Source organism: Pelodiscus sinensis, chromosome 1, assembly GCF_049634645.1.
Source record: "Pelodiscus sinensis isolate JC-2024 chromosome 1, ASM4963464v1, whole genome shotgun sequence".
Lineage (NCBI taxonomy): Eukaryota > Metazoa > Chordata > Testudines > Trionychidae > Pelodiscus > Pelodiscus sinensis.
In genome coordinates, this window is record NC_134711.1 from 89892762 (window position 1) to 89915600 (window position 22839).

At 46.0% G+C, this 22839-nt stretch overlaps 1 protein-coding gene across 8 annotated transcripts in view; it reads left to right on the forward strand.

Moving 5' to 3' along the window:
* Nucleotides 1-22839, forward strand: part of MRTFA (myocardin related transcription factor A) — a 176583-nt gene that overhangs the window by 67244 nt on the left and 86500 nt on the right. The window contains exon 1 of one of the 8 annotated variants that reach the window (XM_075913263.1): nucleotides 7998-8544. The exons of the other annotated variants lie outside the window; for them this stretch is intronic. Within the exon in view, the coding sequence (XP_075769378.1) occupies nucleotides 8418-8544 (127 nt within the window). The 5' untranslated portion in view covers nucleotides 7998-8417. Of the gene's footprint in view, nucleotides 1-7997; nucleotides 8545-22839 lie in introns of those variants that run through there. 8 annotated transcript variants of the gene reach the window in all.

The following is a 22839-nucleotide window of genomic DNA, read 5'->3' on the forward strand; positions in this document are numbered from 1 at the left end:
TTGGAGTGACCCCCATCAAAAATTATTGCCCACCCCTGACATAGGTGAAGAGATTGGGGATTTATGCTGTTGAAATAAAGGACCCAATTGTAGGTGACAGTAGGGATGATTTAATGAGACCAAACAGTGAATATGAACAAGGGCAGTACCTCTCCTAGATCTTTGAATCTTTTGTCTGACTCAATTTGGTTCCATCAGAACACAAAGCTACTGTTAGGTAGCTGCTTCAGTCTTTGATTTATTTGATTTGTCTAAAATATTTGCCATGTGGTCAGAAAGATTTCTTATCCAAGTGTCTAGTCTGTGCTGACTAAAATTTACCATACAAAATAGTGAAATAGTAAATAAAACATGATTAGATGGGTGGAGTTGGTGTAGTGGCCCTGCCTTCAAGGGGCAATGATTTGAACATGTGCTGTTACAGTTTCATAGCAGGCTTTTAAAAGCTTGATTTTAAAATCTGCTCTCCCTGTCATTGAAGTTCTTTGCTGTGGCCACCATCTTCCACCCAACTAGCATCTGGAGTGATCCTCTTTGGAAAGGAAGCTCTACATGGGCATAATTATTTTATAATATTAGAACTTATGTATTACCAGCTTGGGCTCCCTATTAGCAAAACTGTTTCATACTGTATTTAAAAATATTTCTAGGGTTTTATCTAGTATATATTTGAGACAGCTTGTTCAAGAACTCCTCCTAAAAGAAAATACAAACTGGCAAACCTTGAATGTGTTGAAGGGTGAGAGAATTTGCATATGTGGTGAGGATTGCTTTAGCTTTTGCTGTTTTGTAAAGTATACTTGGGCAGCTGAAAGATGCAGAAAGCCGCATTTAGAATTGGAGACAGTGAGGTAATGAGAAAGTGACATAGAAAGGAAGTGGTGGGGAGTGGGAAGGGCTCAGTGTGCTTTGACATAATCTGATAGGTTTTCCAGTCTGCTCAGTAGCTATTTTTACATCTCTAGCTCACATCATTTAGAACTCAGTTTGTCATGCAGTGAAAGCCAGCTTGCCAGAAGTAGAGGTGGTGGTATATTCTAGGGTGGGTTGAGGGGCAGCAGAGCACTTGTGCAACTGGCTAAGAATCCAGATTCCCAGACCTGCCTGCTTTTACAGAGAATTCACAACCGTGCTTTACCTTTGGTCTCCTGTCTGTCATAGACAGGAATATTCTGAGCTGGCTATAACAGTGTAAGCATATGATTGAAAGGATCAACATATATGAAATGCAGGCTTCTACTGAGAACTAAAGAAGTAAGCTTTTTCAGAGTTTCTGACAGTCTCTTTAGCTGTTTCTGAAGGTCTTTATTGTTTGAAGGTAGAATCCTGGGAACATCCAAAGTTAATTCTAACTTACGTAATGCATCCTTATCAGTTAAATACTACAGTATAGAGCTTTTAGGGTAAGGGTCACACACTTTGAGTGTGGGAGTTTTTTCACCATGTATTTATTTAGGAAGTATTAATAGGCTTACAAACCCTTGTAATCTAAATAGATAAAAAAAACTTAAGAATAATTAGCTTTTGTTTAAGATGATGTATACAGAAATATAGTAATCAATTGCCTGTATTTATCAGGATTTACCCTATGAGTAGGTATCCTTACAACATTTCATTCTTAGTGGTTTTATTAAATTGAGTGATATCTCTGACTACACATTTAACAGATCAGGCCTGTGTCCCTCAAATGTAAATATTTAAGATAATTTGGTAGGCATGCTGTTTTTTTGCAGGGGACTCCATTTCCTCTGAGTATTGAACAGCCAGACATCTAAGTATTTGTCCCCTCTATTTTGTTGGATATGTAACTTTTGTGTGTTTAATTTTGCCACAACGACCTTCCATATATTTTTGAACAATTCCTCTGTGGTTGGACTATTTTTCTTTTTCAGGTGAGTGGCTAGCGAGAGTCTAGTAATTACTAGCAGATAGGAGATTAAGTCTTCATTTTCTTCATTTTCAGCTATACCAGACTAACATGGCTACATTTCTATCACTATTCATTTTATTGTGTCATTGTTTGTGCTAAGAAGCCCCAGGAGGATTATTAAAGGATCATTTGATAATACATATCCAACAATTTGTGATATTTGATTATGGATTGCATCCCAATATTCTAGGATTATTGGATATCTCAACATATATGCATACAATTCCTCTTTCACCACAAGTTCTCCAACATTTATCCTCATTCAATCTCTATATGTATTTAATCAAACTAATGTAAGGTACCAATGAAATGGTGTCTTAAAGACATTTTCTTTATTGTGCTACCAGACTGCTAAACTAATAACTATAAGTATTATACATAGAATAATAGTTATAAACCACATTTGAGTGTGCATTAATAAGCCATTGGTGCACTTCTTGACAAGCTGCTACATTTAGGCTACGTCTACATTGGCATGATATTGCGCAAGAACTCTTTTGCGGAAGAATTCTTGTGCAAAAACTCTTCCAGAAGAGAGCGCCTACACTGGCATGTGCTTTTGCGCAAGAGCATCCTTGCCAGTGTAGATGCTCTCTTGTGCAAGGAAGCTCTGATGGCCATTTTAGCCATTGGGCTTTCTTGCGCAAGAAATTCATGTTGCCTGTCTACACTGGCCTCTTGCGCAAGAACAGTTGTGCAAGAGGGCTTCTTTCTGAGTGGGAGCATCATAGTTCTTGCGCAAGAAGCACTGATTTCATACATTAGAATGTCAGTTTACTTGCGCAAGAACTCACAGCCAGTGTAGACAGGCAGCAAGTTTTTGTGCAAAAGTGGTGGCTTTTGCGCAAGATTGTGCCAATGTAGACACAGCCTTAGGGTTAGCCTTAGCCTTTCATTTCATCCTTTGCAGTGCACATGAGACATATATCAAAAGCCTTATTAACATACCACCTTACATGACCTACTAGGGATGTTAAGTGTGTAATTCATTAATTGTGTAGTGGACAAAAATGTTGTCAACTACATAATTGTTCGGAGTTAGCACTGCAAGCACTTGGTACTGTAACGGGTTGGACTCACTTTCCGCATGGCTCTTCCCTCAGGGTAGATTTGGGGAAGCAACTGGCGGCTCCGACACTGATGGGCCCCCTTTGGGTGAAGTGTTACTCTTCAGGACACTTCCCTTCAGAAGTGACCACTATGGTCTTGGGCCATGCCCCCTTCCGGGGGGAGGGAGGAGGGAGAGTCATTGTTCTTCCTCTGCTCCTCCTCCAGGGTCCTCCCTACTCCCCAGGGCCCGCAGTTCTTCTCCCACTCGGCCTGCCTGGTTGCCTCCTGCAACCCTGCCTTGCGGACTTATGGCCTGGGTCTTCCCTGGCTCAAACTCCCCCAGCCTACTGCAGCTGCCTTCTTGCAAGCCCCACCCTCCATGACTGCCTCCTTGCAGCCCTGGGCCTCAGGCCGGGTAGCCTGGGTTTTCTAGGCCAAAGCCTCTCTCATTGCAGTCAGCTCTGGTTCCCCCTTCTCCTCCCAGGAGCTGCTTTTATAGTCTCCAGCTGGGCTCTGGTTAGCTGCCTCAGTTGGGCTTCCTCCTGACTCCAGATCTCAGCCCCTTAAAGGGCCAGTACAGGGCAATGCCCTGCCACAGAACCAACTAGTCCCAGGAGCTACCCCTGTTGTGGCTCTGCAAGAAAAGTAATTTAGGGGCTGGGTGGGCAGTCAGTCCAGCTCAGTCCTAGCTCGCTCTCGAATTGGGAACTACCCCTGCTGCAGCTCTTCCCTGAAAGTATTTTAAGAGCTAGGGATGTAAGTGAGTAGTCGAGTCAACTACTCGCTCTTCCCCCGCCCCCCTGGCCTCTGTATCAGAGGCAGCAAGTGAGGGGGAAGCAGGTGCTGGGGGTAGCTGGCTTAAAAGCCGGTTCTTCCCAGCACTGTCTCCATGGTACCGCCTCCCCTCTCCACTCTGCTGCCTTTATCAGAGGCAGCAACGAGGGGAGGGGGGAGGGGGCAGGGGAAGCTGCTGCAAAGCGGCCCCTCTCTGCAGCAGCCCGGGCTGGCAATCTTGACTTATTACAGGTGCAGCATGAGGAAGGACAGCAGTCATGTGTGCCTAACACAACCCTGTTACTGAAGTTCTCTGATCAGCAATTTAGGAATGCATCACACCTTTAGTCATCTTGAAGAACCATTGTTAAGATTGTTTCAGCCATCATAGGTAGTAAACAAGAAATTCACAGCCCATGACTTGTCTATGATTTGTACTATACACCTGATTAAATCTTGGGAATGCTGCAGGCACTGAGGTGTTGGAGGGGCGGGAGTGCTGTGGATGAGAGAAGCCTGGGGGCCCCACTGGTATTGGGGGGGGGGGGGGAGGAAGAGTTGGTGGGGCTGGCAGGCTCGCTATCTAGTTTCTCAGAACAGATTACATGTCCTTCTCTAATATCCTAGCTCTGCATGCATCTAGCTCCATAACTCCCATTGGCCAGGAACTGCGACTAGTGGGAGCTGCAGAGGCAGTGCCTGCATGCAGAGGCAATGTGCAGAGCTTGGAGCTGCTCCATTGTAGGTATGCTTGCTTTCCCCTTCCCTGAAGTGCAAGAATACCAGAATGAGACCCACTTTGACAGTGGAGAAGCAAGTGGCAATAGCCCTGTGGAAGCTTGCAGTGCCAGACAGCTACTAGTCAGCTGGGAATCAATTTGGAGTGGGGGAAATATGCAATGGGGGCTGTTGTGATCCAAGTAGCCAAAGCAATCAATACCCTTTTTGCTATGGAGGGTAGTGACTCTGGGAAATGTGCAGGACATAGTGGATGGTTTTACCATCATAGAGTTCCCTAACTGCAATGGGGCAATAGACGGAATGCACATCTCTATCTTGGCACTTGACCGCCCTGCCAAGGAGTACATAGACTGCAAGGGGTGCTTCTAGATGGTGCTACAAACACTATTGAATCACAAGGGCCATTTCCCCAACATCAACATGGAATGGTTGGGAAAGGCGCATGATGTGTGCACCTTTAGGAACTCCTCCTTCTTTACAGAGCTGCAAGCTGGAACTTTCTTCCCAGACATTGAAATTCCAATAGTGGTCCTTGGAGACCCAGCCTGCTTCCATGGCTCATGAAGCCTTACACAGGCAGTGTGGTCCACAGTAAGGAGCAGTTCAACTATAGGTTGAGCGAGTGCAGAATGGTGGTAGAATGTGCTTTTGAGTGTTTAAAGGGAACGTGTCTCTCAGTCTACTGACTAGGTTAGACCTTAGCACAAGCAAAATTCTCATTGTTGTGGCAGCCTGCTGTGTGCTCCTTAATATTTGTGAAAGTAAGGGGGAAAGGTATATGGGGGGGGAGGAGAGGGGGAGTCAAGGCACAGTGCCGAGTCAGTAATTATGAGCAGCCTGTCACCAGAATTGCCCTCCCCAACATGAGGCCCTGGATGTGGCAAGTCTTGTGAAGAGGGGATTGTCTCCAAGGTTATTAAAGGTCCTGACTATTGGTGAGATTGGTTGTCCTGCTTGCCTGCTGACTATTCTCCTCCTCCTCTTTTTAATCATCCATGCCATCCTCCGTGCTGTTTCCCAAGGCTGCCAGAAGAGTATCTCGGGAGGAATCCATGGCCTGGCTAGGGAATGTAGTTGGGTCCTCCCCTGGGATCACATTCCACTACTCATAGAAGTGGCATATTTGCGGTGATGATCCATACTATCTGTTTGCTTCCTTTGTCTTGTACAACTTCTCAGCTCCTTTATTTTTCACACAGCACTCATGGGCATACTTGGTGTATCCTTTCTCCTCCATGCCCTTCGCGATCTTGGCATAAATCAGGGGTTCTCAAGCTTTGTGATACCACGACCCCCTAAAATGCTAAATGAATTTGTGTGATTTTCCCCCCCCTCACTGGGTTGCTTCCTCCCCCCTTCTCACCAAACTCCTTGCCCCTCCTAGGGTTCCTTGAAGGTGTTTGCGGTCCTCAACGCCCTTCCCCCCTGCAGGGTCCTTCCCACCCATCTCTTTCTCCTCTGTTCCTTTTTTCCGCTCCACGCCCCTTTGGTTTACTACTTTTTTGTTTGTTTCTCTCCTCTCCTCTGTCTCATCCTCTGACCCCCACGTGCCCTTATTTACCTCCAGGTTCTCTGCCCTGACCCAATCTCCCAGCCCGCTGCCTGAGGGACCCCGCCCTCTCCCAGCTGAGGAAGCGTTCGGTTGCTCAGCAACCGTGCCCCGGCTGGCTCCTCACACGTCTGCTTCTGTGCTGGCGCTGGCCTCACTCTCCTGCCGCCTTGCCTCCTCCTGCAGCTGAGCCGCACTCCTGGAGTCCTGCGGCCCTGGCCACGCTGCGTGGCTTGCCAGCGGCTGCCTTCCGCCGCCCTGCCACTCTTCATGGCCCGGGGGATAGGGATCGTAAATAGAAAAACTGAATCCAGCTGCGACCCCCCCGGGGGTCGTGACCCACAGTTTGAGAAACACTGGCATACACCTCTGTTTCATTTGTTGGTTCGTAGTTCTGTGATAACAGATTCCTCCCTCCCGCCAGCAAGTCCAGGATCTCCTGCACGATCCATCTTGGTGCTTGTTTGCAACCTTGGGAATTCATGGTCAGGGGTACTGCTGAGATGTACTACATGCCCTGAAGTCTGTTGGCTATACTGGCCACACAAAAAATTAAATTCCATTTTTCTCAGGGCTTTTCCTGTGCACCTGTCAAGGAATAGAGTTGAAAATTCTGGCCAGAGCGATTACAATGGGGCACTGTGAGACACCTCCCAGAGACCAAAAACATGACTTTCACAGCACTGCATCTACATTACTGTAAAGTCAACCATTTACTTGTGAAAAGGATAAGCCCTTAAAGTCAGTTGAACAGACTTGATAGTCTGGACTCATTGTTTGGAAAATTGACCTAATGCATCTAAGTTTGACCTGAACTCCCAATGTAGATCAGATGGACTGAACTGTTTCAGCCTTGTATTTAGTTAGCCTTCAGGGGATTAAGAGACGTTATGCACCTTTTTCTTTGCAGTACCTATTAGGGATGTAAAATCCCAGTTTAAAATGTTAACCAGATAAATATTATGTTTAATTGGTTAGCTGGGATCCTGCATCAGTGGGCCTGGCCAGCCTGGATTGGTCCCTCCACCCATGGTATGACGGGGCCAGAGTTGCCAGTTAACTGGTTACCCATTAACATTTCTAGTACAGGAGGCCCCCAACTTGCAATGCTTGCCCTGGAACTAATCATGTCTCAAGTTGGGGGCTTCGTAACTTGAATCCACATTTACAATAGGTGCCTTGCACTGTCATAAATGCGGGCTGAGGACTTAAGTTAGGGGTTTCCAGGCCCCTTCCGCACTTACAAAAATGGTTGTAAGTGCAGGGGGTCGGAACTTGGGCAGTCGCAAATCGGGGACCTCCTGTACCTATATTATATGGCTGTCAGTATTGTACCTAAGTGCTGTAGGATGCCTCCTATTACTAGTGACCTAATTCTGTTTGGAAAGATATTGGTGTGTATGTGTGTGGGTTTGTGTATATCAACCAAACCATTTTAGTATGTAGTGTGTGCATGCTTTCCCCGCCATTTGTCTTGGCATATTTTCTGCCAATTGTAAAATCATTGAGGGTGGGCATTGCATATCCCTGTCACTATGCCATCTAGGGTCTTCCCCTTCAAGTTGCCAATTTGAGTTCTGCACTGGTGTGTAGTGGCCAAAGTTCATTAACTCTCAGACAGTTGTTTGATTTGTGTCTCAAACATCCACATTACAAACCCCATCACCAAATTGGCCCTAATTCCAAGCCTCTCTTTGATTTCCAGCAGTAGAGCCATAGACTGAACTCTGCTAGCCACCACTAGTAAGAGGTGGTTCTTCCAGGTCAGGGTGCAGGTATATTAACGGAGGCAGTGTTTGCATGGAAGCCTGCACTATCAGTGCCTGAGTTTTTCTGGGCCCAAATCCTTTCTCAGAGCCCCGTCTCTCTCTTTTGTGCTTACTCTGGGGGCGGGGGGGGGACTGGAAGAGAGGAATGGGACTAAGTCACATGATGTTGCTTGTCTGGCAAGTGTTAGAAGTCTGAGTAGAGAAACAACTGTGTACTATTTTGGGTGAATGAGGTTGGCTGTCATTGCAAGTAGCTTCATGAAGAAGCCTACCCCCCTGTTATGCAGACTGCAAATTGAGATCCATCTCCCTGCATGTATACTCTGCCTGTTGAAGCTGGGTGATTTCTGTGTCCAAGCCTGGTGCTGACAGGAAGAAAATTTTTTTTGCCAGGACTTGTTGATTCTAATCAGGATTTGTCACTGCCTCCATTGTCTATCTGTTCCTGTGCAAGCTCAGCTTTGGAGTCTATGATTAAGCAGCCTTCTCAGTCCAATGACAGATTGTGACTGGGCCTTCTGTGAGGATTAAACAGCCCTTACTTGCCTAAAGGGCATCTCCTTTATTACTGCATCTGCTTTCTGATCCTGGGACATCCTCCAGCATGTTGGATAAAGCCAAGACTCTCCAGCCTGCTTATGTCGGGATTGTGCCACTCACAGAGACTGTGTCGAAGCAGCAGCAGATCTGTACAAACACTTGTCAGGATTCGTACCACAGCTTGCGGGAAGGTTAGCAGTCTCTGCCCTACTTGCCTTTTTTGTTTGTATATTGAAAATCTCTGGTCTTCCCTGCATGTTCTCGGCAGTCATTCAGACTCAGATTTCCTGCTGGCTCGTGTGCTCTGTCACCCCAGAATACCCATGGTTTACAGAGATGTATTAATACAAAATACAGAGTTTCACCAGTGCTTCGTTTCTGGGTGGCTTTTGTCTTCTTTTGAGGTTCTAATTAATTGCAGTATGTACATGGAGGGCTCTTCTAATCATCAGATTGGACCTTTTAGAGAGAAGTGTGGAGGCTTGGCTTTCATGGTGAATAAAAGCCAGATGGCCTTGGAGTGGGAGGGTGTGGCACATTTGGGGAGTAGGGGAGGCCCCCTCTCTTTCACAAAAAATGGTGGTTTAGGGTATCTTTATGTTTGGAGGAGGTCTGAGACAGCTTTTCTGTGACTATCTAATACCATTTTAATTTAAAATATTTTTAATTTGCTATAAATGTACTTGATACTTAGACAAACAGATGAGGCTGTAAACTCCATCCCAAAGAGTTTACAACTTAAACATAAGGCACAAGACAGTATTCAGGATTGGAAAACTATGCTTCGAGACTATAGATGAAGATAAGTGTTGCTGGAGGGATTGTTTGAAAGTACGGGTTTGAAAGCATGGGAAGAAGATGATTGTTGGATGAGGCAAGAAGAGCGTTCCAAGCATAGCATGCAGTATGATAGGAGGCAATAAATAAAAGCTGGGACATAGGATGAAGAAAAGATGATTAGGTTGATCAGAATGAGTAATGGGAACACTTAGGAGCCAGGCTATATAATAGTCTTGTAGATGAAGACCCTGATCTTTAATGTAACATGTTGAGAGGAAAGCCAGTGAATGGATTCAAAGAGGAGAGTGATATGATCTGCATGAGAGGAGAGGAGTATGAGTTTAGCAGTGACATTTTGGAGAGATGGGTGACAAAGATTAAGAGGCAAAGAGCCAGATAGGAGAAGGTTAAAGTAATCAAGAAGAGAGAGATTTCCAGTGCATAGAAAATGATTTTAGCAGCTGGATTCAGAATCACTGCCACCCAGCCCCAGGAGTGCACAAGCTGCCAGCACACAGTGAATAAAGCCACTACCTAAATCCATAAATTAAATGGGTGAAAAAAGCAAATACAAAACTTTTCTGGAATGCAGGTTTGTGGAGCACTTTCTTTGAGGCAGAGAAGATAACTGACATACTACTACTATAGTTTCCACTACTGCTTATAGAGTTTTAATGTCAGATAATCTGTGACTAATTTCTCCCCTTCCCCCCATTGTTGTTGTAGTTTGCCCTTTGTTCCCACAGCATTAATTTCTATGAGGAGATTCCTCAAGGAATCTGAGAGGCTTGGGTGAAAATCTTGAATTTCTGTTAAGAGACAGCCAGGCAACAACACCTGTGTACGCTGCTCTGTTACAGAACTCCTGGTGATCGGTGCTCAGATGGAGTGAAGGTGGAATTCTATAATCTCTTCCCGAGTGGATGGTTGTCTGGCACTATCCCAATAGAGAGAGAGAGAGAGAGAGAGAGATCTTTAGTGGAATAAATTAAAAATGATGAGTTCCTAGGTAATTCTAATCCTTTAAATCACATTGCAGACAGTATATAAAGACTGTAAATATAGGACAATAACAGTAGTTAGCTGACCACTTCTCAGTAATGAGTGAATAGTGGCTAAGCAGTATTCACTAACTATCCTCTGGGTATAGTCAGGAAGAAAGAGAAATATGGATGCTGCTGCTTCATTCCTGTCTAAGGAAAGGAAAGAAACAGCTGTTGCTGTAGCATGAGAGAGTGAGTGACTCAGTAACTCAAGTTCTACTCCATTCATTCTCCTGCATCCTCAGGAGGCCAGCTGTTTTTATGCCCCAGCATGTGTTGTATTTCTGTAGTGCAGAGCCAAATGCCATGGGTTTTGGGGAAGCACAATGTATTCTGGGCAATAAAGCTTAAGCTTGGTTTACACTTAAAAGTTAGGTTTATCCAGCTACCTTGTATAGGGGTTTTAAAAATCCATACCTCTAAGTAGCATAGTTAAACCAACCTAAACCCCAGTTTAAACCGTGCTAGATTAATGCAAGAATTCCTATGTTGACCTAGCCACCACTTGGGGGGAGAAATTACCTACACCAATGGGAGATCCCCTCTCATTAGTGTAGGTAGTGTCTTACACTGAAGTGCTATAGTGGGGCAACTGCATCATTTCAAGTGTAGGCAAGCTCTCACTGTGAGTTCTGGAGCTCCCTGATGTAGAATGGAGCCACAGCACCACATGGATTATATTGTACCAGTTCCTGCTGGAATGTGACCTACAGCATCTGCAGTGGAAAAATTGGTATCATTCTCTCCCTTCACCCCAAGCTAGGCTGTATTGATATCTGTGGATGCAAATTCCTGAAAATAAGCAGTGTTCATGTATAGTAAATATCCAAACCATTTGTCTTTGCATGTGCACACACGAACACACACTCCACTCAGAAGCAGCTACCTCTAGAGTAGACCTGGGTTCACTTCCCTTCCCCTGAACCACTGATAAAATGTGAGCTTGTACTTCGATCAGTTTATTTGTTAAGTTAATGTGAAGGCAGTGTATGAACCATAGGGATGTTAGGTAGCATGTAATTGAACAGTCAAGTAACTGCATGACATTTTAGCAGTTATACAACTATTCAATAGTCCCTGGGGGTGGGCCAGCAGTCAGTGCATTCCCAGCACCACTCCCAGGGAGTCCCCTGCCACCCCACAATGCTGCCTTTCTAGCAGAGGAAGCAGCATAGGATGGCAGGTGGGATGGGATCCGCAAAGGAAGCTCCCTGTGGACAGAGGCTACTCCCTGGCAACATTGTGTGTGTGTGTGGATCCGTCCATCCGTCCAAGCTCCCCAAGGACAGAGGCTGCTTCCAGCCCTAGGTTTCTATGATACTGCCTCTGATAGAGAGGAAGCAGCAAGGAGGGTGAGAGGCAGAATCAGATACAGGGAGTCTGCTTGAAAGCTGGCTACCCATGTAAGTGCCAGCGGATCCACTTGCCTACCCCTGCTGCCTCCTACAGTGGTGGGGAGACATGTTGGTGCTGGGTGTGGGGGGGGGGGGGGGGAGTCATCTTCTAAGTTGGTTTCCCCCCAGCACCGTCTTCATAGTGCCACCTCCTCCCCCCCCATACACACCTGCCACTATCAATGGCAGCAGCACGGGGATGGGGGGGGAGGGCAGGGGAGGCTGCTGCCTTCCAGGTAGTTTGTGACTTGAGCTTAGCCCCTGTCCCTCCCCCACAGCAGGAAGCCTGCGCTGGTGCTCCAGCCTCCCTCTCCCTCCCCCAGGGTTGGAGTGCCAGAGCTGGCTTCCTGCTGGGGGGAGGGGGGGCACGGGGGAAGAGAAGAGAGAGCCACAAGCCTTGCTGTGCGATCTGGCTTGTGGGAAATAAGTGCTTCCCCTCCCCTGGCTGAGGGAACAGCAGCATGTGGGCACGCTGCCTGGAGGCTTTCCCCGCTGTTCCTGTTGGCTGGAATCCAGCTAAAGGGAACAGTGGGAGGCTGTGCCTAGGAGCAGGGTAGCACATGAAGGCAAGTAAATGCCCAGCCCTCTGCACCCCCTGGCTCCTCATGCACCCACCCCGTTCACCAAGACCCCACACCTCCAGCCTGCCCCTGTACCCCTCACCCCTGGCTAGACACCCTACCCCCATCCTGCTTTTGCATCCTGCCATGCTCCTGCACCCTCTCCCTGGTCAAACACCTAACCCCAGCCTGCTCCTGTCCTCTCCCCCCGGCCAGACACCCTACCCCCAGCTCACTCCTGCACCCACCCTTGCTCCTGTACCCACCCTCCTGGCCAGACACTTGCACCTTCTCTTGCTCTTTCCCCTTCCCCTGGCCAAACACCCTATTTCCCAGCCTGCTCCTGCACCCTGCCTCCAATCTAGATCTCATCCCCTCACCCCTCCTGCACACCAGTTTCTAGCCAGACCTTGCACCCCATTCCTCTCACTGGCAGCTCCATCTGCCACACAGAACCCCTTAATATTTGTCCCAACCCCAGAACCTAAGAGTCCATAAAGTCCACTAACCCTGGAACCCCAGAAGAGTAAATCTGGCCTATGGGAAGCCCTCAATCTCTGTTTTACCTGTCCCTGGAGCGCCAGAGGAGTGAAGTGTCTCATTTGGGGGCCACATCAGTGACAGTTGGGGATTTTGGGAAGGGCTTTTTTTGCTTCTCACTTGTACGGTCCCCAATTGATTTTTGTGTGGGGCAGTGACCCCCAATCCAAAAAAGTTCCCCACCCCTGCCAAAATAAAGAAAACATGGAAACCTTTTGTGTTGGACATAAATTAAAATTTACTTTATTTAAAATGAAGTTTGGTAAACTAGCATGAGAAAGTTAAAGCATTTAATCTGTTTAATAATTTAATATTTCCTTTCCTACTGGTTAAATTAAACTGTTTTCCCTAGCTGCAGCACTAGCAAAATGGCTCAGGCATAATTATGTAGTTAACAGCAAGTTTCCATTAGCAGCTGGTGGGCCACAGAAAAGTTTGCATTGAGCCAGGTGGGCCATGGGCCAAAAAGTTTGAGAACCAATAGTTTGGATGGTGCTTGGTCCTGCTATGAGTTCAGGGGACTGGACTTGATGACCTCTAGAGATTTCTTCTAGTTCTGGGATTCAATGGAATAATTTTTGAGAGATGATTTGCTAAAATATGGTCTTTTTAAATAGTGAATTATACTTATCTTTTCTAAGATCTGCATCTCAAACTGCTTGTACAATTCTCAGTTTATGCCTTAGATTCCCTGGTCACAGACCACGCATGAAAAGTTAGTCTGGGCCGTTTTTAAGAAGTATATATGCCTGTGAAAATCTGTTCTATCATAGTAAAGTAACCTTGTTGCAACCTTTATTATGCAGACAGGCTTTCCATAATTTAGGGCTAATGCTATGAAGGGATTAACAATGGGTCTGTAAATAAAGACTGGTGACCTCTTTTACAGCTTCGATCAGTGACCCATTCTGTGACCTTTCCCAATAATTTAACCTCTTTCCCTATCTATTAAAATAGGAAGAACCTCACAAAGATAGGTGATTAGCAGTTAAGATCCTGTACCATGCTTTGAAGAGGTTAAAAAAAGAATCTGTAAATGTGGATGTATTAATGCACGCTTGAGGAAAAATCTCAATTTGTTGTCATAATGCCTCCACCCGCCAGAGGGCAAAAGTTTTACAAATTGGTAATCTTGGCACTTATGATCCAGTAGAGGGCAGAAGAATGTATATAAACGCATATATGGTATGTTAACAATATTGGAAGGCCTAAGCAAAATGTACAGATTCCTAACAAGGGGTTTGTTCTTGGGTATTTGTTCCTTGATTTGTTTGACAGCATAGCCTTGGAGTTGTATCTTTTTTATAACTGTTGTATGTGTCATCTAGCTCAGAATGGACCTGAAGAGACTGTGAAAGGATATCAGTGGCAGTAACTAGACAATTTTATTGTCTTGTTTTTACAAGATAAAACAGGTACATATCTGAACTATGATCCAACAATCCCCATTATATTGAATGAACTGCTTATTGGGAGTGGCATTTAGACCTTGAAGTTGCTGCTATATAGAGTATCTGTTATACAGGGAGCATATCCAGTTTAGATAGCTGGAATTGGTGTAGCCATAATAGTAGTAAACAATTTTGAAGAACTTTGATGGAATGACTGATTAGACTGCTCCAGAAAAGGTGGAGTGTTCAGTGGACACAACTTCCAATTTATCTAGAGAACAAGCTCTGATAATCATGTGCTGGTGTGGAGTGGCTCAAAGGCAAGCTCATAGTTCCAGCCTTTTCTTCTAATCCTCATCATGCCATCCTTGGCCATGCAGATTGGAGATGTTGTTGCTGGTGGCCATGGAGATGTTGGACTGGAAACTGGGGGAGAAGGGCTGCTGTCAGTGGCTGAGACAGGTTTTCATAGGTCAAGTAGGAAAATTATGCACACGGCTATGTCTAGCTTACAAAATTTTGCCCGTGTAAGTTATGTGAGCAGTTACCGTGGTTATTGTATCATTTGAATGGGTGCATACTTTCCTCTTTGCATTAGTACTGCACATGCTCATCACGAATGCATATTGATGTACGAGTAGGTGTCCCAGAGTGCAACTTTTCACCATTTTGCACACTGTTTTATGGGATGTTTTGGCAATGCATAGAGATGGAGCACTGTGTCTGGACTCAAGAAATGAGCACTTACTGTTGGAATCAATTTGTAATGCAGGTTTGAGGTGATAAGTAGCAGAAGAGCTTTCAGATATGCAGAACCACATTCCTGGATCTGTTTGCCATGCTTTCTCAAGCCATCCAATGCAGGGATGCTATACTAGTTATACGGTCAGTGGAGAAGTGAGTGATGATCACACTGTGGAAACCAGCCATCTTGGATTTCTACCAGTCCATGCAGAGTCATCTTGGAGTGGGAAAACTCACAATGGGGGCTGATGCCACACAAGTGTGCAGAATCCTCATCTGATGAGGCTGTTATTCTGGATGACTCATTGCCAGCTAATGACCTGAAGAATTTCAGGGCTTATTTAAAAAGGTTTCCACCAGCCAGGAGGTCCTGTTATCAGAAGTCCAGGAGAAACAACATAAACTATTAAAGAATCTCCAGCCATCCGCAAAATCAAGGATTGCCCTTCCAATAGATGAAGCAATCATGGAAGCGGCAGATAAGGTCTGGCAAACACCAGCCCCCTCTGACGAACAAGAGGGCTGATAGAAAATATTTTGTTCCCTCTAAGGCCATGGATTTTTTATTTCTTCAACCGCAATCAAATTCATTGGTGGTGGATACAGCACAACACAGGTCCAAAACCTCTCAATACAAAACCATCCCACAGGAAAAAGATCATAAGCAATTGGACATATTTTGCGGGAAAATGTACTCTTCCATGCTGCAGCTTTGAATAGCCAATTATACAGCATTACTGGCTAACCACGATTTCAACAACTACACCAAACTGATAGAACTCATGCAGCACCTCCTGCATGAAAAAAGACCTATCATGAAGTCTATAGTGCAAAAGGGCTATACCACATCACACATAGCCCTGTAAATGGCACTTGATATGGCTGCGAGGGCAACGGTGACGTCCATAGTGATGAGACACTCATCATGGCTGCAAGCAGCGGGAGTTCCGAAAGACCTTCAAACCAAAGTCAAGGATCTCCCATTCGACAAAGAAAAACTTTTTGCTGCCAGGACGGACAAGGTCCTTCATTCCAGCAAGGACTCATGCACAACATTATGCACATTAGGGATGTATATTCCTCCATTCCGAAGTAGGCATGACATGCTCTACCAGAGACAATGCGATTTCTCCTACAACAGACATCAGCAAAGACCATTTGACCAACACCTGTCTGGACTCAGAAATCAATGCCGATGGGCTCCCAACAACCACTCGTCTGCTCAGCAGGCCTCCAAACATCAGATGTGAAGGTTTGGTCGAGGGTCTGCACGGCCTCTCCACTCAACCAGTGCCTTGCAGACACGCAGCGTTTCACCACTGTTTGCGCCCCTTTTTCAGTCAATGGGCTGCAGTTACCACGGACTCTGCTGGGTCTTAGAGTTTATCAAATGCGGATACTCCCTTCCTCTCACCACCATTCCGCCAACATCCCCACTCTCCCTGTCCCTCTTCAGGGACCCCTCTCACAAAACACTCCTTTGCCAAGAAGTGGAACATCTCCTTCACATAGGAGCTATAGAGAAGGTGCCCAAAAGATATCAGGCCAGGGGATTTTAATCTACTTCCTTACAGAAAAGAGAATGGGTGGGTTGAGCTCGATACTCGATCTTCACCAGTTAAACAAATACCTCCACAAACAACGGTTCAGGATGATTATACTCATGTAGATCATCATGCCACTGGATGAGGGTGACTGGTTTGCAGCCCTCGACCTCTAAGAAATCTACTTGCACATGACTATACATTCAGTGCAGGGATGCTTTCTACAATTTATAGTGGCTTCAGAACATTTCTAGTATCGAGTCCTGCCTTTCGGACTTTCCTCCGCTCTCAGTCTTCTCCAAGACACTGGCGGTAGTTGAGGTATTCCTACATCACAAAGGGAACTGTGCCCTTCCCAGCAATCCACAAAGTAAATGATTCGTTTTACCTAGAGGCTGTTTGATTCTCTGAGCCTCATCATAAACCAGTGGTCCCCAATGCGGTGCCTGCGGGTGCCATGGTGCCCACCGCAGCATTTGTGTGTGCCCCCTGAATGATCTGGGCTGGCCCCTGCCCCTGGGCACGCAGCACGTGGGCAGCCCCAAAAGGTTGGTGACCACTGTCCTAAACCATCAAAAGTCCACCCTAATCCCCACCCAATCTTCAGAGTTTATAGGAGCTCATCTGGACTCCCTGGCAGCATGGGCTTATCTTCTGCACCACCACTTTGAGGCAGTAAGAAGCTTGGTGGTCATCATAGATCCAGTCCCAATATTTATCTGTATTCATGGGCCATATGGCTGCCACAACATAGGTAGTTCAACATGCTCGAGTGCACTTTCACTGCCTTTAACACTGACTCGCCTCAGTGTATAAACCTGCCAAACACCACAGTCGCAAACAAGTCTCAGTACCCCCAAGGGTCCTCACTTTGTTGAGATAGTGGACCAGCCTGGACAACCTTCTTGCTGGTGTTCCATTTTACCAAGACCAACTATCCAGACAGATTACTACAGATGCTTCTCTCCTTGGGTGAGGCGTGCATCTACACCATCAGTTTGCTCAGGGCAGATGGTCTGCACAGAAGTCTTGGTTCTATATCAACCCGCTGGAGCTCCAAGTTGTATACTGTGCCTGCAGACATTTTCTTCACCACATCCGAGGTTCTAAGCTGTGCATCCTCAGTGACAATACAACCGCAATGTTTTACATCAATTATCAGGGTGGCGCCTGTTCTTGTTCCCTCTGCATGGAAGCTGTAGACTTGTGGAACTGGTGTATTCACAACAATATCAACATTGTTGTGTCCTGTTTACCAGGCATCAAGAATATTACCGCGGGTGCTCTCAGATGTTACTTTGCAGTAGGTTACAAAGAGGAGATGCAGACAGAGTTCTACAAGAAATCTTTTGGCAGTGCATCAGAACGCCAAGTGTGCCCAATATTGCTCTAGGGCAGGCACAGGTCCTAGATCTCTGGGTGACACTTTCTTTATCCCCTAGCAAGCTCATCTCCATTACATCTTTTCTCCCATTCCACTCATCGCCAGAGTCCTCAGGAAGATTGAATCAAATGGGGCCTGAGTCATCCTCATAGCCCCATCTTGGGCCAGGCAGATCTGCTTTCCCTGTCTCTCTCAAATGTCTCTTCAATCTCTTTAATCTCTTCCAACCCACCCAGGCCTCCTATCTCAGAACCGAGGCACCCTTCTCCATCCCCAACTAGGAACGCTGCATCTGATGGCCTGGTTCTTATCTGGCTTTTGGAAGAGGAGAAAATATGTTCCCAATAAGTAAAGGCCATCCTACTCCAGAGTAGGAGGCAGACCACTCACAATATGTACCTCTATAAGTGCAAGCGCTTCACAATCTGGTGTATGAGCAACAACAGTCAACCTTCCAGTGCTCCTCTTCATGTAACCCTTGATTATACCATGCACCTGAAACAACAAGGACTGTCGGTTTAATTTCTAAGAGTTCATCTAGCTGCACTATCAGCATTTCACTCACCTAGTCTGTGGGATTTCAGTTTTTGCGCACCCTATTTCCATGAGGTATCTCAAGGGTCTGCATAACCTCAGTCCCCTATATAGGCCTGTAGACCCCATGTGGGATTTGGAGCTCATGCTCAACACTCTAACAGGGCCTCCATTTTAGCCCCTGGTGAAATGCTCACTATTTCTATTAACAATGAAGGTGATATTTTTAATAGCAATCACAGCTGCGAGGCAAGTTAGTGAAACTGCTGCTCTCTCAGCTTTTCTGCCCTATACCATATTTCACAAAGACAATGTAATCCTTTGGCTGCACCCTTCCTTTGTGCCAAAAGTTTGCTCAGATTTCCACATAGAGTCCATCATCCTCCTGACTTTCTCCAAAAACTCATGCTTCCCGTGAGGAAGCCATTCTACACATCCTCGACATGCATAGGGCCCTATCATTCTGTATAGACCACACATGATCCTTCTGCAGATCACACACTCATTCCAAAGGGAGAGGAGCAACATTAGGACCAGCGCAAGCGGGACTGTTTCAACCTTGTTCATGCCATTTCCCTGCTGCCCCCAGGTCCCCACGGAGATTGTGCTGGGGGTGATGGGGACTGGCTTTTAAGCTGGCTCCCCCAGCTCTGGCTTATGTTCCCCCTTTTTTGCCCCTCTCTTATAGTGGCAGCAAAGGGGCAGGGAAGCGACTAGTTGAGTTCCTACTTAACTACCCAATAAGCATTTGTTTGGGTAGTCGATTAGTCACTTACATCCCTAATGGAGACCCTAGCTGACCCCCTGGCATCTTCCATTCAGGCACATCTTCCTTCATACACAAGTAACCCTGCAACTCCTGTCCCCAGTCAGCCACCCCTCCACATGTCCCTGCTCGCCCACTCCCATTCTGTCCTTGCTCCAGTCTGTCCCCACAAGCAGAGAGCTCTGAGACATCCAGCCTCTCTTCCTTCTTCTTGGCTGTTGACTACTGCAGCCGAGGAACTGGCTGCCATTAGTTCTTGTGCCACAACATTCCCTGGTGGGCGAAAGGCATAACTGACATGCCTCTCTGGCAGAATGTATTTTCAGCAGAGAGAGAAAAATCTTTGGGAGACCTGAATCCTGCATGTGCTCAGTGGTACAGCATTCTCTTAGGACTAAGAATGATAATTAAACATGCTTTTGAGAGATTTCTGGCATTATTTACTCATCATATTGGATCTCAGTGTGAAAAATATCAGTGTGTATAGTCATCATGTGTGTCCTTCATAATATTGGTTAAGCAAAGGGAGAAAAATTGGTCAGGTTGGAAGAGTAATGGCTACCTGCTGAGTTGGAACAGCCAGACATAAGGCCTGTCAGCCCAACTCAATGAGGAGCTATATGGCTTGGGAAGGCTTTGAAAGAACACTTTACTGTGACTTGCTGTTACTGTGCTGTAGTGTACTGCTCTATGTAGTTTGTAGTTTGGGGCCTATTAGAAGTTTTGGGGTGCTGCTGCACAACTGTGCAAATATCACTCTGCACCCATTCATCTTGAGGTGCCTTCTGTACATTGGATTATATTATTTAGTTCTGGTTGTGAGTGTATAAAATCATTACTCTCTCTTCTAGCAAGCATTTTATTCCCTTTCTTGTAACATATAAGGATGAATAACTTTCAAATCAAAAGTTTTGTTCACTTATAAAAACAGCTGAAAAATCTGAAGAACTTGAAAGCAAAAACTTTTTTAGGAACCTTAATAAACAGGAACGAACATTAATATCCTTGGTAGCTGCTCATATAGCAACTGTGGTTCTCATAGGCCACATATGTGAAGCTGTGGTTGTCTATACGTTTCCCCTGATGTGGAGTGGTAGGGTGCATTCCTGAACAATGGGGAACCCTGAATGGGGTGAAGAGGTATGGTGCTGCAGTTCTCTACAGACTGCAATGGGTGTCAAGTTCAGGATTGTTGAACCAGGGATCCATGGAGCATCTGAGTTTGCTGACGGAGAAGCCCCTTATGTCCTGCATCTCCCATCTTCTTTCCTGTGCTTTTCTCCTCTCTGGCAGTCTGCCATATTCACTCTCCAGGCTCTCTGTTCATGGTCTCATTGGCTTACAGGATCTTGCAGAGCACATCCTCTCTCATTCTCTTTTTTTCCTCTTCCTTATTTGGGTTAATTGTTCCACTGCTGTAGAGGGAGAACACATCCAGTGGTGCAACAGCCGCAGCTACAGATAACACACTGGTGCCATTCTCAATATCGTAGGAACGGAAAGCAAAACTTAAGGTTCAGAACTTCCCCCTATCCTTGCTCCCTATAAATGTTGAACAAGTCATGCTTATTAACTCTTGTGCTTTGGAGTTTTTATTTCTGTTGCCTCTCTCAGTGCACGCCTAGGGATGTTAAATTGAGTTTAATCAGCTAATTGAGTAGTTGATGGAATTTCCATCAATTGCTCGATTAGTCGATAAGGGAGGAATATGCAGAGCGGCAGCAGGGGGACTGTGTGCAATCTGGGAATTAGCTGTCCTGGCTTGTGCCCGGTCCCAGATGTTGTGCCTCTGCCTCCCTTGCCTCCAGCAGAGACCGTGCTGGGGGCATCCTGCTTTTAAGCCGGCTCCCCCCAGCACCAGCTCCTGCACCCCAGCCTCTTTGCTCACTCTGATGGGGAGGACAGCAACTAGTCAAGTAATGACTCAACTAGTTGCTTACTTCCCTACTCAAGCCATGGCAAGATACATCCTCCCAAGTGTGAGCTTGCTTGCATGAAAATGAGCATAGGGCACTGGCCTTGAATGCGAGCACAGTTTTCCGCATGTAATTATGATTTTAGCTGATACTTCACTTATGAAGGTAACAAAGGCAGAAAGAGTGCAGCTGCCGCTGGTATTCTCAAGTTGCCTTTGCCCATATGCTAATAGCCTGTTTACAGTAGTGGTGCCTGTTGAGTTGGTACTGACTGGTGTGGGAAAGTGTCCTACTGCACAGGAGGAAATAAGGCTGCAATCTTTAGAAACTGATGGGAGAGGATTGCAGAGTGCCTTTCATCAGGATCTCGCAGGACACTCATATTTACATAAATAAGCTGCTCCACGTGCCCCTCGGTCCACCTAATTCTACAAGGGAATGAAAAGGCTCTAGCAACTCTTCTTCTGTTATACTACCACCTCTTTTAATACAAATAAATTAATGAAAAGTCAACAGCTGAGGTCTGTTGAGGATGCCATCAGTGTAATGGGAAATTTAATTTGACACTTACCCAAGATTCCTTCCTCCTGCACTGGTGCACACTAGGGATGTGAAAGTGTAACTGTTTACACTTAAAAGCTATTTCTTCGCATGCATCAGGCTGCTGCCCCGACATGTAACTGTGTAACCGCTGACATTTTCAGTGGTTGCACAATTACTTAAGTGCATTTTAACATCTGTAGTGCTCACCCATGCTAGACTTCAAGGACTGGGTGAGGTGGAGTCAAAAAAAAGATCCTGGCTTACAGCACAGCTCTGGTTGCCTGTCTCCCGTATTCCTCCCCACTGTGTACAGCAGGGGCCTGTTACTTGGGCTTCAGTAGGGTATCCAACTGTTTATAAAAGTGGCTGGTCTGCAGTTTGGCACCAGATTGATTAAAAAAACAAAAAATCTCTGGTCTTCTGGTGTGCCTGCTGCATTTCCTTGGCTTTCACATTGCACTGTTGCTGGTCCCTTTCCCACCCCTTCTCATGACTGTTCTGAGCAATCTGCTCAGAGATGTCAGTGTTTCTATGGCTGGTTCAGAGTTGTGCTTTCACAGACTCTTCTTGCCACAGGATTAGGAGATCCAGTATCTTTTGTCTGTTCCAGGGAGACATGTATCTGGAACATGAATCCTGCATAAGTAATTGTGCACAATAGCAGAGCTTAGGTCGGGGCCACTCAACTTTGGAAGCCCCGGGGGTCACAATAATACTCACAGCACATGCCAGGGGCCACACCTTATGTGTGGTAGCATATACATGCAAATATATATGTAAACATATGCAAATAGCTTTTTTTCACACTGACGGGCATGAATACAAAGATTAAGGCAAGACTACACAACGCACAGGCCCCATTTAAGACCGTTCTGGTGATATTAATAAACAGGGCTTGACGATTAGTGGTGAAAACTGCTCGCCAGCCTCGTACTGCGCATACGCAAGAGCCGCATTGCGTATGCGCGTGCTGCAAATGAATGGGGTACGCAGCTGAAATCTACTCGCCACGGGCGAGTAGATTGTATTCTTTGTCAAGCCCTGTTAATAAAATGCAATATTTACCCAATTTCCACCAACATGACAGCACTTTCAATGAGCAATGACAGTCCAGGAATTTAACTATTAAAACGCATATCAACAGGAGACGATTATATTGACTACTTTTTTGTTTTGGCTCCCACCTGTGGGCCGCAAATTGAGCCCCACGTAAACCCAAATCGCACCGTGGGCTGCAAACAAATGGGCAACGGGCCGCATGTTGAGTAGCCCTGGGCTAGGTAATCGTGTTCTCAAGCTGGACAGAATAGATAATGGTGTTCTCAAGTTGGACAACCAGAAAAGGGC